General features: G+C 43.1%; 1 protein-coding gene across 1 annotated transcript; it reads right to left on the bottom strand.

Moving 5' to 3' along the window:
* Positions 1–4,601: 4,601 nt before the first annotated feature.
* Positions 4,602–15,179, bottom strand: RPL7L1 (ribosomal protein L7 like 1). The gene is made up of 7 exons (XM_081295243.1): positions 15,124–15,179; positions 14,372–14,480; positions 12,650–12,810; positions 11,120–11,257; positions 8,182–8,291; positions 7,811–8,025; positions 4,602–6,961 (listed from the first exon to the last, which is right to left on the bottom strand). Exons 1-6 carry the CDS (start codon positions 15,162–15,164, stop codon positions 7,817–7,819), a joined length of 768 nt encoding a protein of 255 aa, XP_081151369.1. The 5' UTR covers positions 15,165–15,179; the 3' UTR covers positions 4,602–6,961; positions 7,811–7,816.
* Positions 15,180–15,857: the final 678 nt, after the last annotated feature.

Raw genomic sequence — 15,857 nt, 5'->3', positions numbered from 1 at the left:
GAATGCCCCTGGGTTCAATCCCCAGCACTGCAAATGAAATCAAAACAAAACAAACCCACTCAATCAGTCAGTGTCTTATTCTGTTTTGTGCTGCTTTAACAGAATACCGAGACTAGGTAATTTTTTTGGGGGGGGGCTACTGTGGGTTGATCTTAGGGGCACTCAACCACTGAGTCACATCCCTAGCCCTGTTTTGTATTTTATTTATAGAAAGAGTCTCACAACTCAGCTTAGTGCCTCATTTTTGCTGAGGCTTGCTTTGAACTAGTGATCTTCCAGTCTCAGCCTCCTGAGCTGCTGGGATTATAGGTGAGCGCCACCGTGCCTGGTGAGATTAGGTAATTTATAAAGAAAAAAAAAATTGCTTCTTATAATTCTGGAGGTTGGGAGCTGGAGGCTGGGGGTTGTAGCTCCGTGGTAGAATGCTTGCCTCTCATGCGTGAGGTCCTGGGTTTGATCCTCAGCACCACATAAAAATAAAGATATAAATTAAAAAATAATTCTGGAGGCTGGGAAGTCCAAGATTAAGGGGCTGCGTCTGTGAGGGTCTTCTTGTTGCATCATAACAAGGTAGAGATCTGAACTCATTTTCATGAACAGCATCCAAATATAAATTAATAAAAAAAAGACTCTTGCATAATGAACCACTCTCCTGATAACAAGATAAATCCATTCATGAGGGCTAATCAAATCTTAAACGTCCTCTCTCTCAAAACCGTTGCATTGATGATTAAGTTTCCAGCACATGAGCTTTAGAGGACACATTCTGACTTCAGCTGACAGTCACCACTAGGTCTCTACAGGTGCTGGTCTAAGCACATGTAGATAGATTAGAGTAAGATTCGTGGTCATAGTGAGATGAGCCAGGGATTGTGGGAGCATAGAAACAGGATTGGTTAATTCTGAGGCTAAGAAAGGATGGAAATTGTGGGCTCATTGAGGGAAAGCCTTTGAAGGATGAACTAAGGTACAACAAGGGAGCAGAAAGGCATTTCCTTCTGTGATAGATTTTTTTTTTCTCCCTGTACCGAAGATCATTGAACACAGTCCCTAGAATTAAAATAATAATAATAATAAATAAAAATAGGGGCTGGGGGCTGGGGATATGGCTCAGTGGCATAGTGCTTGCCTGGCATGTGTGAGGCACTGGGTTCAATCCTCAGCACCACATAAAAATAAACAAATGGAATGGAGGCATGCTTTCCATCTACAACTACAAAAATTTTTTAAAATATAATAATAAATATAAATAAATCATGGGGGGCTGGGCTGTAGCTCAGTAGTAGAGCTCTTGCCTTCTATGTGTGAGGCACTGGGTTCAATCTTTAGCACCACATAAAAATAAATAATGATATTGTGTCTATTAAAAACATAAATAAATCATGGGGCTGGGGATGTAGCTCAGTGGTAGTGCTTGTCTAGCATGTGCAAAACTCTGGGTTTGATTGCCAGGACCAAAAAAGAAAAATATTAAATCGTGGATGAAAGATGTCTAGTGAGTTATACATGACTTAAAGGTATTCAGAGTCTATCTAATCATGGAGGTTGATGCCTCTGCTTGCTACTTTCTGCTGAAATAACATCTAAGCCTTTGTGGTCTTGGTTGATACATAGAAAGGCTCTGGACACACCTGGATGAGGTTTATCTGTGTCTCTGTCTTTGCTTTATTCAGTTATCCTTGTTTTTTTTTTTTTTTTTTTTTTTTTTTTTTCACCCAGGATTGAACTCAGGGGTGCTCCACGCTTGTGCTGAGGCTGGCTTTGAACTCTTGATCCTTCTGCCTCAGCCTCCCGACCTGCTGGGATTATAGGTGTGCGCCACTGCACCCAGCTCAATTATATTTGTTTCCCTGCCTTCTTCATGCACATGGATGACTGTCCACAGGACAGGGGCCGCTGGGCCCTAACAAGGAAGATGCAGCTGTTACACAGAGACAGCACCGGGTTAAAAGTCAGGAGGCTTATGTTCCAAACCCAGCTCGGTTATTCCTTTCCTGGGCTCAGTTTACTGTATTAAGGGGGGTTGCACTAGTGGTGTTTGAGGTCCCTCCTTATAATCCATAATTCGTTGCCTTGTCCTGCTTGGGGACAAAATGAAAATATAAGAATGATAATGCTGAGATGACTCCCATTTCCCAAACTCATATATTGTACTCTCCTTATTTTTGAGCAAATTCCATATTTATTGGGCCTTCAAGGACACCCAAGGTTAGTTTTAACCTCACAGAGATGTGACCATCCTGCACTTGATTAGTAGACATATGGTAATAAGGAAGCAGAAAACCAGAGCCTCGAAGTAAGGGTGGTGGGAGCGGAGCCATGACCTCTTCTGAGGAAGAAAGTGAACCTGGTGAGTTAGGAAGGAATTCTGAGGCAAGAACAGCAGGAGATTGCCCAGGCAACTGACCCTGGCCACAGAGAGAGGGCTGAGTTCCCACTTCATTCAGTAGTCTGTTAAATACCAAATGGTGTGCGGCAATTCCTGGCACTCACCATCCAGTTAGTGAACAGCCTGCAAGTTAAAAGGCACTGTTCCCAACAAGGCAGCTTTTACTTCAGGTGCCAGCTGTAAATTTAGAGTCCCTAAGTCACCCATTCGTCTACTACAAATTCGGGGGTCCCCACAATCCTCAGATTAAAAAATTCACTAGGGGCTGGAGGTGTAGGTCAGTTGTAGAGGCTTGCCAGACACGCAAGAAGCTCTGCAAAACAAAACAAATATCACCACTGCAAAAAGAAAAGGAAGCGAAGTGCGCCTGCGTGTGTGTGCATGAAAGTAGGTGTGTGTGTGTGGTGCCTCTGCATCTTTGCAGAGATGTGTCCGATTGCACGTTCCATTCTGGGCAAGTCTTCAAATTTTGGTGCGTCTTTTCCTTTTTATTCTGAAATATATTACACGTTGAGGACTCCGGGGTGGGCTAAATTTTTGCGTTTGAAACGTTTCTGCGCGGAATTGGTCAGCGTTCTGCAGTGCCCCCACCCCGCCCGTCTTGGCAGCTTGGTGTGGTCTACGTCCTCCCCTTTGTTTCCGCCCACGGTGGTTGCACCCACCACAGCCGGAAGTGCTTTCTTGTTACCGTAACCAGGGTTCGTGGCCGAGGATGGAGCGGCGTGGCAGTTCGGGCAGCTGTGGCAGACCCCGCCAACCTGCTGAAGCAGCCCCGGCCTCGGTGACCCTGGCGCAGCTCCTCTGTCTGGTTCAGAACGGCCGGGAACTTCCGGGCCTGGAGAAACGCCACATCACGGCGACTCACGGCGACCCCACGGCGTCCCAGCTCCCGCGGAGGCCCAAGCCCTGGGAAGCCGCGGGTTCCGCAAACTCTATCAGAGCCACCGCGGCCCCGGAGCCCCTGCCATCCGCTTCGAAGACCCTCGGGTAGAAGAACGGCCCCGGAAGAGCCCAGCGCGGCGGAGATGGCAGGCGTCTGTGACTCGAGGTTCTTTGCAGCGGGGGCATGCGCCTGGCACGAGCTTGCGACCCTGGATTCCCAACAAAGCCCTGACCTGTCTCAGCTGGACCTGATTCTCTCGGGAGCCTCATAGGGGTTGCTCTGTATTGGTATTTCTGGACCACGCTTATCAGTTCTAAAAAATTCTGTACCAGTCGGTATATGGAACTCAAGTCTCCTACTTTACTACCTGCGACGCTGTCTTCAGTTCCAAGACACCAAAGGGGGTAGGGGGTGGGTGGCCGTATACCTCACTTGCAGAGCCCTTGCCTAGCTCGTGCAAGGGCCAGGGGGCTTATCCCAGCACCTGAAAACACTAATGGGTCTGACCTGTTAGTAACGTGCAGAACCTGTTCCCGTTATTCTTGTACTAACAGAATAATTCAAGTGATACTCATTTTCCAGAGGGCAATTAAAGTTGAGGATAAAACTTGGCCTCAGAATGACTTTGAAGAATACTAAATATAACTCCAAAGCATTAAAAACAAAACCTTGGTTCCTAGAGCCAGCTGGGTCAGGTAAGGGGCTAGAGGATTATAGCAGAGGAAAAGTTCACACAATCACCTTCTGAAGAGGACATGTGTGGGGCACAAACCTATAATTCCACCAACTTGGGAAGCCTGAGAAGGATTCAAAATTTGAGGCTGGCCTCAACAATTTATTGAGACTGTCTCAAAAGGGGCAAAACAAAGAAACAAACACGAGGGCTAGGGCCTAGCTCAGTGGCAGAACACTCCTTGGTTCAATCACCAGTACCACACACAATTTACTTTTTTTACACTCTTTTTTGGGGGATATGGGGCACACAGGGCGTGGGGGGATTGAACTCAGTGACTCAGCCACATCCTCAGCCCTATTTTGTATTTTATTTACAGACAGGGGTCTGAGTTCCTTAGCACCTCACTTTTGCTGAGACTGGCTTTGAACTAGAAATCCTCCTGCCTCAGCCTCCTGAGCCGCCACTATGATTTTTTAACTGTTTTCCCTACAAAACCAAGAGCATACCTGGTGTATATGTTGTCCGCACCCCCCCCCCCAAAAGCCCATAGTAGCATATCATGGTTAGATCATAGAGGTTTTCCCTGAAATAAGGATAGTCCCACAACTTGCTCAGGGAATGTTATAGCATGAATCACAGAGGTAAGGGCACAATTTATGAAAATTGTTTACTCATGTAGGATTATAAATTTAAAACCATTTTTGTTGGGGCTGGGGCTCAGTGGTAAAGCCCGCCGTGCACATGCTGAGGCCCTGGGTTTGATCCTCAGCACCACATAAAAATAAAGATATTGTGTCCAACTACAACTACAACATTTTTGTTTTAACAACCATGCGAGGCAAACAAGCTAGAGGATATCAGCTCTATTTTTGCAGTGCTGCAGACTAAACCTAGGGCCTCACGCATATTAGGCAAGCACTCTACCACTGAGCTATAGCCCAGCCTGTTTCCATATTTAGTAAGAGATCTGGGACATAAATCCAAGGCTTCCCTTCCTACACCTATTTCTCCATTACTTTGCAATACGTCATTTTAAAATAATCCGATTTCACAATGCTCTCCAATATTAAAAAGTAACATTTATAATAACATCTGTTTCTGGCAGATTAAACTCTGGAACCAAACCTAATTAATTACCTCATAACCTGGCACATTTTAAGGCATTCCTATACCTTTCACTCAATTTTCATAGCTGTACTCAAGGGTCTTAAGAGCCAAAACTGCTGCAGAGCTGATCCTAAAGGAACATGGTTAAGCATGTTCTCAGTTTAACTGGGCTCTTAGATGGTAAGCTGAAGTGTTGGGAGCTGCCATATGGGAACTGAGTGCCCCTTAGCCCTGAGCGATAAAAACGTGGGATATGGCAAGCCAGCCATGGCTGTGTATGTGTGAACTATGAGCACTGAGTGCACAAAGTAGACCGAGTCGATGTTGCTTCTCTGGGCGGGCCTCACTCTGGTGTTTTTACTTGTTCTGCCATGATCCCCACACAGCTCATGAGACGGGCATGGCCTTCCCAAAAGTCAGTCAATATGCCAAGAGCAGACATCACAAAGCTAGACTCAACCTTCCCTGAAACCTGATCCCTTTCCTCAGACTCCTTTTAAAAGGCATTTCTGTCTCTGTGTGATTATTTCTTGTCAGCCCAGTTCACCTGGAGTGACCTTGAGTGTTTAGTTGTGGAACGCAACACTAAAACAATCAAGAGGGAATAGAGGGAAGTACCACTTTTAAGGGTAGACACTGATGAAGATAAATAGTATCCACTTTTTTCAGGATTAGCATCCCCAGAAGCTTTGTTGATCTCCCTCATTACTAGAAAGATAAAGGACAATACTTCCTAAGTCCAGAATAAGGGGGAAAAAATTCAACTGAGTTGCCTGCCTGAGTCTTAAAAAGTCAAAATAGTTCTAATTTCATTCATGCCAAAACAAGAAAATGGCTCCCTTCTTCCTAATCTGGATTTTAAGCAGAATGCTGATCAGGGAAACCTGGAAATTGCATCCTGAATCCCAGGGGAGAAAATAGTCAGTAATGTAATTATAGATGACGTAGAAAATGAAAAACCATCACTCTATTATTCTTTTTTTTTGGCAATGAAGATTGAACCCAGGGGTGCTTTACCACTAAGCTACATCCCCCCACACACTTTTTTACATTTTCAAGACAGGGTCTTACTAAATTACTGAGGCTGGCCTCAAATTTGCAATCCTCCTGCCTCAGCCTCCTGAGTTGTTGAGATTACAGGTGTGTGCCACTGCACCTGGGCGCCACTGTGTTCTTTATAGAAACACAATTGGCTGGGTGAACTTTGGTCTTCTGCAAGTCATGGAACCAGAAGACTAGCAAGATCACGGCCTGAGTGACCAAATGCTAATAAGAACAAGACTTCCTCAGAGAAGATGTGTAAATCCTGAAAGAGTAGGGTCTATGAACATCCTGAAATTCTAAGCAAAATTTTGAGTACGTTGTGTTCAGGGTGAAAGGTTCCTCCTTTCCCAACCTCTGAGCTAGTGAAGGGAACTTAAGTCTGTTGCAGAATAGGATAGAAAAGCTCCTCATACACTTAGAGCCAAGGCAAGTATGATAGTTCACAAAACTGTCAGGCGAAAGGTGAAACATGGACTCACAACAGAGACATACGAGTACTTGGTTTTTGTGCTTTCTTCCCAAGTATTTTAAGTCTTTTCAAAACAAGGCTCTTGGGACCACTAGATTCAAGTATGCTCCTGGACTTGGTCCACTGCTGCAAGAGGCTTAGGGAGACTTGTACACATGCCGGGGTAATTCATTCACCAATATTAAACCGCAGAGCAGAAGTGGTCAACGTGGAAAACAATTTTCCTTGGAACTGGGCTGTGATGAGAGGTGCCTGCCATGATCATAACCTACTGTCTCTTCCCCAATCCCTTCTTTCCAGTTTCTTAAGGCAGAAAATAATCTTCTGTGAAGATACTTGACAACATTTCCATCCAACAGAACACATGCTTCCGATGCACTGCTTTCAGATATTCTGAGGGAGAAAAATACGACTGCATCAATACAAATTCACTGAAATCTGACACCTAATAGTAATATCCGCAGCAATAAAAAGCATTTTCAAACAGTTAAAGATTCCTTCCACAAAACAGATGATTTGGGCTGGGGTTATGTCTCAGTGGTAGAGCTCTTGCCTAGCATGTGTGAGGCACTGGATTTGATTCTCAGCACCAAATATTAATAAATGAATAAAATAAAGGTCCATCAACAACTTAAAAAAAAAAAAAGATTAAACAATAACAGATGACTTAAATCTTCAAAATCTTTTGAGGGCTGGGGTTGTGGCTCAGTGGTAGAGTGCTTGTCTAGCATGTGCCCTTGCAAAACCGGGTTTGATTCTCAGCACCACATATAAATAAGTAAATAGGCTGGGGATGTGGCTCAAGCGGTAGCGTGCTCGCCTGGCATGCATGCGGCCCGGGTTCGATCCTCAGCACCACATACCAACAAAAGATGTTGTGTCCACCGAGAACTAAAAAATAAATATTAAAAAAAAAAAAATTCTCTCTCTCTCTCTAAAATAAATAAATAAATAAATAAATAAAATAAAGGTCCATGAACAACTAATAAAAATATTTAAAAAATCTTTTGGGAACAACTATAATAATGCACCAATAAAATAATTAGAAATAAAAAGTTCTTTTTTAAATTAGTTTCTCCCTACTTCAGTTAAACAACCACAGCAAGAGAGAAGTTTTCTAGCCTGTAATTTTTTGTGTGTGTGGCCCTAGGGACTTTATGCATGCTAGGCAAGACCTCTATCAAGTGACAAGGCATAGCTCATTAAAAGTCAGACCAAGAGCAGTTCTCAGCCCTGACTCACCTGGGTTTAGTTCAGCTGGCGGATGAGCTGATTGATGCGTTCACCCCGATAGCCAGGTAAGCCCATCTCCTTGAGGAAACCCACTCTATTTTTGGTAGCATGACGAGCAACAGAGAGGTGGAAAGGGCACAAGAATCCAGAGATCTCCCAAAAATGCTTCCCCGGGAAGGCAATTTCATGAATGAGGTCTTCCAGACAAATGACATCAAACTTCCCTAAAATATATAAAGGCATAGATTCCTTTATTCACCATTTACCAAGCTTTTATATGCCAGAGCTGGGCACCCTGGCATGTTGTTAGGACCCCTAAATCAAAGCCACTAAAGATGCTTGCTTTTTGCTCCCACTGATCTTTAAACTGCAGCACTCACCCAGATGCTCCTCAATCATTGTGTTGTCTGTCAGGGGTATGGTCTTATTCTTGACCCTTGCTTGTCCACGTTTCAAGATGAGTTCCCGGACAGACTTCAGATTTGGAAATCTATGTGAGGCAGAATAAAGCACAGCCTTAACTGGCACCTGGCATACTGCATTACAGTGGCTACTCAGTTCTGCAGTCTGAGAAGAAAAGGTGGGAGAAGTGATCCTGCCTATCCCCTCACCAGGAAGTATTTTATCATCAGAAGCTGAAATGCTTGTGAATACACAAATGAAGGAGGGGATAAAAAACCAGAGTGGCAGAGCACTAATCTCCAGGATATATATAAAGAACTCAAAAAACTTAACACCATAAAAAACAAATAACCCAATCAATAAATGGGCTAAGGAACTGAACAGAAGAAGAAACATAAAAAGTACAAAATCAACAAATGTATGAAAAAATGTTCAACATCTCTAGCAATTACAGAAATGCAAGTCAAAAGTGCTCTAAGATTTCATTTCACTCCAGTCAGAATGGCAATTATCAAGAATACAAGCAGTACATGTATAATGGCATAATTTTAGTGTGAACATACTTTATATACAGAGTTATGAAAAACTGTGCTGTAAATGGGTAATAATGAGTGTAAGACATTCCACTATTGTCATGTATGTAAAAAATAAATTTAAAAAAAGGAATACATTTAAAAAAAAAGAATACAAGCAATAATAAATGTTGGCAAGGATGTGGGGAAAAAGGCAGACTCATACATTGCTGGTAGGACTGCAAACTGGTGCAACCAATATGAAAAGCAGTATGGAGATTCCTTAGAAAACTTGGAATGAAACCACCATTTGACCGAGCTATCCCACTCTTTAGTCTATACCCAAAGGACTTAAATCAGCATACTATAGTAATGCAGCCACATCAATGCTTACAGCAGCTCAATTCACAATAGCTAAATTATGGAACCAACCTAGATGCCCTTCAACAGATGAGTGGATAAAGAAAATGTGGTACACATACACAACAGAATATTACTCCGCCTTAAAAAATGAAATTATAGCATTTGCAAGTAAATGGATGGAACTAGAAAATACCATGTTAAGTGAAACAAGCCAAACCCCAAAAAACAAAAGCTTAATGTTTTCTGAGAAGCAGATGCTGATCCATAGTGGGGTGGGGCAGGGCAGGGTAGGGGGTGAGGGGGTAGAGAAGAATGATTGAACTTTGGTTTGTGTAGAGGTGAGTGAGGGGAGGAACGGGGCTGTGGGGATGGGAAGGACGGTAGAAAGAGAGACATTATTACCCTATATACAGGTATGATTACACTACTGGAGTGACTCTGCACCAAGTATAGCCAGTGGAATGAGAAGTTGTGTTCCATTTGTGTACTATATGTCAAAATGCATTCTATTGTCATGTATAACTAATTAGAATTTTAAAAAAAGTAAAACCAGGGCTGGGGATGTGGCTCAAGCGGTAGCGCGCTCGCCTGGCGTGCGTGCAGCCCGGGTTCGATCCTTAGCACCACATACTAACAAAGATGTTGTGTCTGCCAAGAACTAAGAAAAAATAAATAAATATTAAAAATTCTCTCTCTCTCTGTCCCCCTCTCTCTCACTCTCTCTTTAAAAAAAAAAAAAAAAAAAAAAAGTAAAACCAAACAAACAAAAACAGCAAAACAACTAACCAGATAGCCCTGGCTAGGAAAGGGAAACCGGAAATTTAAATTTATAGATATAGGTGTTCATCAGGCAAAAAAATTGTTTCCAGCAAGGTGCAACAGCACATGCCTATAACCCAGCTACTCAGGAGGCTGAGTCAGGATCATTACAAAGTCAGCCTGAGCAACCTAGCAAGATCCTGCCTCAAAATAAAGAGGCGGGGGGTGGTGGCTGGGACTGTGGCTTAGTGGCAAAGTGCTTGCCTTATATGTATGAGGCACTGGGTTTCATTCTCAGCACCACATGAAAATACATAAAATGAAGGTATTAAAAAAAAAAAAAAAAGACAGGGCTGTAGGTGCAGCTCACTAGTAGTGTATACCTGGTAGAAAGTGGAGTGGGTGATAAAAACACCCAGATAAAACAAAACCACTACCTGGCTTACAGTTTACTCAAGATGGTGCAAGAGTTAGAAATTAAACCTAAGCCTTTTGGGGGTTTTACTTTATTTTATTGGTACCAGGATTGAATTCAGAGGCACTTGACCAATGAGCCACATCCTCAGCCCTATTTCATATTAGAGATAGGGTCTAACTGGGTTGCTTAGCACCTCATTTTTACTGAGGCTAGTTTGACCCTTCTCTCTCAGCCTCCCAGCTGCTGGGATTACAGGTGGTATAGTGGTGCACAGCTTATTTTGTTTTTGAAACTGGTTCTCACTGCTCTCCCAAGCTGGCCTCGAACTCACAATCCTCTCAAGTATCCTGAATTAAGGTATTCACTACCTTTCTGTTGAATTTTAATGTTTGAGGAATACTATAAGCACTGTTACTAGTTCAGTTTCAAGACTCCAAGTGGTCTCTCTCTTTTTTTGGGGGGTGGGTGGGTGGGTTCTGGGGATTAAACCCAGGGCCTCTGCATGCTAGGCAAGTGCCTAACAACTAAGTCAACATACCTACCCCTTTTTAAAACTAGTGATAGGATCTCAAATTTGCCCAGGCTGGCTTCAATTTGAAATCATCCTCCCTGTCTACGGTCATGTGCCACTGTATCCAGCTCTTTTACTCATCTTACTCAGCCTAAGCCCTGCTATGGTAATGTCAGACCATTATTAGCATCACTGATCTCCTCCCTTGGCCTGTCCCATGTGCCAAAGTTCTTGATTTCTGGTGACTATGATCACACTCAATGTCCAACATAGTGACATGAAAGTAATATCTTGTGCACACTCACACACTGAAATACAAGCTATTGTGAATTCAGAGAGAAAACCTTACTTACCCCCAGGTCACGTAAGGTTCTACTATCCGTAGCATTTTTAGGCTTTTGGGGGTGACTTTAACAAAGACACCACTAAATATTTTCTTCAGACGAAGTCTTGCAATGGTCCTCTGCACCAGTAAACTCACCCCATCAATCCTGAAACAATGGTAACAGAAATCAGACTCTCTCCAGTTTTTGTCACTTCAGTAAGCACTTATGAAATTTGTGACACCACACTGGCAGAGAAAAGAGACCATGCCTTAAAGTTCTTAGTTTGCTTGCGTATGAATGTATGTCCGTCCGTCCGTTCTGGGGCAGGGGCACTTTACCACTGGGCTATATCCTCAGCCCTATATTTATTTTTATAACTTTGTTATTATTTTTTTAACGTGGTGCTGAGGCATGAAGCCAGTGCCTCACATGTTGTAGGTTAACATTCTACCACTGAGCCATAACCCCAGCCCCCTATTTTTATTTTGAGACAGGGCCTTGCTAAGTTGCTGAGGCTGGCTTTGTACTTGTGATGCTCCTGCCTCAGCCTTCCAAATTGATGGGAGGGTTCAGTTTAGTGGAAGACGGTTTATAAATTGATGGTTTTCCTGTTATGTGGAACAGTGCCTAAGGTGCTATGGGATAACAGAGATGGTCCATGAATTTGTGAAGAAAGGAGTACATAGGATTTTGCATGTCTGGCTAAGGAACTTGGACTTGTTCTATGGGCAGCAAAAGCTACTGAAAATTTTGAGCAAAAAGGAGATGATCGGATTTATCTCTGACCATTACCAGAGGCAGCCTACTGGTCAGATCTGAGATTGCATAGAAATCCAGTCATGAAAGAGATTATAGGCCATGGTAGGAGGGTTAAAGACAGAGCTTGTAGGGGCTGGGGATGTGGCTCAAGCGGTAGCGCGCTTGCCTGGCATGCATGCGGCCCGGGTTCGATCCTCAGCACCACATACCAACAAAGATGTTGTGTCCGCCGAGAACTAGAACTAGAAAATAAATATTAAAAATTCTCTCTCTCTCTCTCTCCTCTCTCTTTAAAAAAAAAAAAGACAGAGCTTGTAAAGATTTAAAACTCACAGACCTCACAGTAAGAAGTACACTATTGTATGTAAGGGTAGGGACATAAGGGAAATACCATTAAATGTATAAGTTTCTTTATAGCACCGAAAACGCTCCATCCACTCAGCCTTGCTTTAGTTCCTTAAAAGATGTCTCAATCCCTTCATTTCAGAACATTATATATATGGCTGGAAAGCCATTTCCCAACACTGGTGAACGCCTTCCATGTCTTTCCAGTTGCAGATTTAAGTTCTTGCTTTAGAGAAAGTGTCCTCAAGCACCATCTCCAATCCTGCAATTTACTCTAATAACACTATTAGTAGATCTATTTTCCTAATGTTACAAAGACCATATTTGTTGGGTTCATCAATTCTTTGCATAATTTTCCATAGTGGCTTAGGCCCTTACTATCTTTATATCTCCCTAGAGGGACCTAAAAGAACCCTCAACCTCAGGGAATCTGAAAAGACACCAGTACTATACCTTTGGATGCGTACAACAAAGGCCAAGGAATGTTTATCAGGTACTTCCAAAGCATGAGGTTTTACTTCTAGTCGTCTGATGCGCACGTGGTCACGTTTCTGCCGCCAGGAATCATGTAGGAATGATTCCAGTCGCTTAAATCTGAATTCTTTTCCTTTTCTCTGTTACAGAGAAGACAGACCATCATCACCACTCTGTGCCTATACTCAGCTTTAATTCCAAAACAGTAATTCATGAGTTTCATGTTCTTCAAAGGAAAGCAAATAAGCATATTTCTATATCTTTTTTAAACAGGGTATTGCTATGTTGCTCAGGCCAGCCTCAAACTTGTGATCTTCCTGCCTGAGTCTCCCAACTGACTGGGATTTCAGGCATATGCCACCACACCTAGCTGACTCTGTTATACAATGGAAAAATGAAAAACCCAAGTACAGGGAGTTGAGAAAATTCTAGAATTACTGGGAGAAGTTCTTTTCTTTTTTTGGCACTGGGATTTCACTTGGATAAAGTGACATCCCCCAGCCTTTTAAATTTTTTACTTGAGATTGGGTCTTGCTAAGTTGCTGAGGCTGATTCTTAAAATTGAGATCCTCTTGCCTCAGGTTCCTGAATTGACAGGATGACAGAGATGCTCCACAGCACCTGGCTATTTAGAGAAGTTTCTGATACACAAACAAAAAATTAGTTTACATGCTGTTAACCAATTTTTTTTTTTAAGAGTGGGGGGGGAGAGAGAGAGAGAGAGAATTTTTAATATTTATTTTTAGTTCTCGGCGGACACAACATCTTTGTTGGTATGTGGTGCTGAGGAACGAACCCGGGCCGCACGCATGCCAGGCGAGCGCGCTACCACTTGAGCCACATCCCCAGCCCTGTTAACCAATGTTTACCAACATTATGTTAGGTACAAACTGAGCATTTGTTTCCTTGTCTCCAAAATACACGTATATTCAGAGACATTTAGTGGCTGGGCATGGTGGTACATGCCTCTAATCCCAGCTGAAGCAGGAAGATCCCAAGTTCAAGTCCAGCCTCAGCAACTTAGCAAGACCCTGTCTCAAAATAAAAATAAAGGGCTCATGATATAGCTTAGTTGGTTAGAATGCTTGCCTCACATGCACAAGGCCCTGGGTTCAATCCCCAACACCACAAAAAAAAAAAAAAAAAAAAAAAAAAAGGTGGGGATGTTGCTCAATGGTTAAATACTCCTGGTTTTTGCTCTGGTATCAAAAACAAACAAACAAACAAAAAACACCGCACATTTAGTAAACAACCAAACCTGTTGTATACACTTTTTGCCAGGTTTGTCTCTAAAATAAAATCATTCAAAATGAATCTAGAAGGAGTACTTTCCACTTCACTTTTTTTTAAAGCTCCATTCTAGATTTTTGCTTGCACAGGTGTTGGATAAATCTTTGCTAAGTGAAGACACAAACCAGATACCTTGTATATTAAAAAACTGGGGGGGGGGGGGGCTGGGGTTGTGGCTCAGAGTGCCTACCTAGCACTTGCAAGCCTTTGGGTTCCATCCTCAGCACCACATACAAATACGTACAAGTATTGTATCCAACTACAACTAAAAAAACCCCCAAACCACAAAAACATTAAAAACAAAACTGGGAGAGGGGCTTGACAATACCAAATCTAGTTCAACATATGCTGAGTAAAATTCACGCAATACAAATTCTAACACAGTCCTCCTGGTCCCCCAATATTAATTACCTCCTTCTTTGCCAAAAGTGCCTGCTTTGCTTGGGTAGCTTTGAGGGCCTGATAAGCCTTCCTCTTTTTCAGGAGATTTTCTGGAACCAAAGGGATCTTTTTTCTTTGCCTAATAGAGAAAATTGATCAGTGATAATAACATTTAGGAAATGAAAGTTCAATGGGTTTCCAAACCACTCTACAAACTCCTGGGAACACTGCTGCCTTCAAACTTCTGAGCACCGAGTTTCTCCTAAAACCGATGGTTTCTGACTAATTTTCAAAATGAAGCCCTAACATTCACTCGTATCCAAAGCCTTAAAATCTCAAGAACCTCTTGGTTCCTGGTTCGATTACAACAGAACTTTTACTACCATAGGCTTTCGTCAACTCACAGCGATGAGATCCTAGAAAGAACCGGTGGGGTTGGGGCGAGTGGGAGTCTACTTACAGGGCAAATAATGGAAGTCAGGCTGGGTGAACTCAACTCTGGCACTCTTCAGCTGCTGTCCCCTCCATACCTGTGTTTCCTAACCGCCTGCCTGAAAGTCAATCGTCGCTGTTCTAGGTAACCAGAATTAACCGCGGCCCCCTCCGCTAGCCCCAGCCCTACAGGACCTCACTCCTACTCTCTGTAATCTGAAGCCTTTTGTTTTCTCTTCCTACAGTCCACACGTGCCTTCCTTCCTAACAGCACAGCATAAACACCGTGGATGGCATCGGATATTCAAGTTCCCTCTCCCCTCGAAAAACTCAAAGACGCAAACACTTACTCTTCCTCCGCCATCTTTCCAGTGCGGCAATTACAGCTCATGTGCACGTTCGCCAGGCGGGGAAGAGAGGACCCACTCTATGTTTACTTGGTCATAGAGACGTCTCTTCTAGCTAACGCTGGAGGACTCGGGCAGCCAAAGCTCACTTTAGCAGCCCGAATGGAGATTTGCTAACCCTGGTTACTGCTAAAAGCTGCACAAAGCCTCCTGGTTCCCCAGCATTACCATTTCTTTCCCCAAAGTGCCTGCTTTGTCTGGGTAGCTTTGAGGGTATGATAAACTTCCTTTTTTAGGAATTAATTTTTCTAGAACCAAAGGGATGGAGATTATATATATATATATATATATATATATATATATTTTTTTTTTCTGGATACAGAAAATTGAGGTCAGCGAGAATAACATTTAGGAGACGAATGTTCAACAAATTTCTAAACTAATTCAAAACTTGGGCTTCGGGGAACACTGCTGCCTCAAACTCCTGAGTTAAGTTTTTGACTCCAGTCTTCAAAATGTATCCCTAATATTCGCTCGTGTCCAAAGCCTTAAAAACCCGTGATGCCTGGGTGCGAACTCAAGCTTTTTACGCTCTATGACATTCCCAACGTCCACTCATTCTCCTTTAAGCTACGTTCTCCTGGCTCCCGGTAACTTCGCGGTGAATTATAAAGCGCTTCCCACAATGCACTCGGCTTCCGCTGTGGCGCCGCCCCCGCCCTTCCGGCTTGCGCCGT

Source organism: Spermophilus citellus (genome assembly GCF_964194105.1).
Source record: "Spermophilus citellus genome assembly, chromosome: 5".
Lineage (NCBI taxonomy): Eukaryota > Metazoa > Chordata > Mammalia > Rodentia > Sciuridae > Spermophilus > Spermophilus citellus.
The sequence above is the reverse complement of the archived record's forward strand: the minus strand, read 5'-3'. Positions and strand labels throughout refer to the sequence as shown.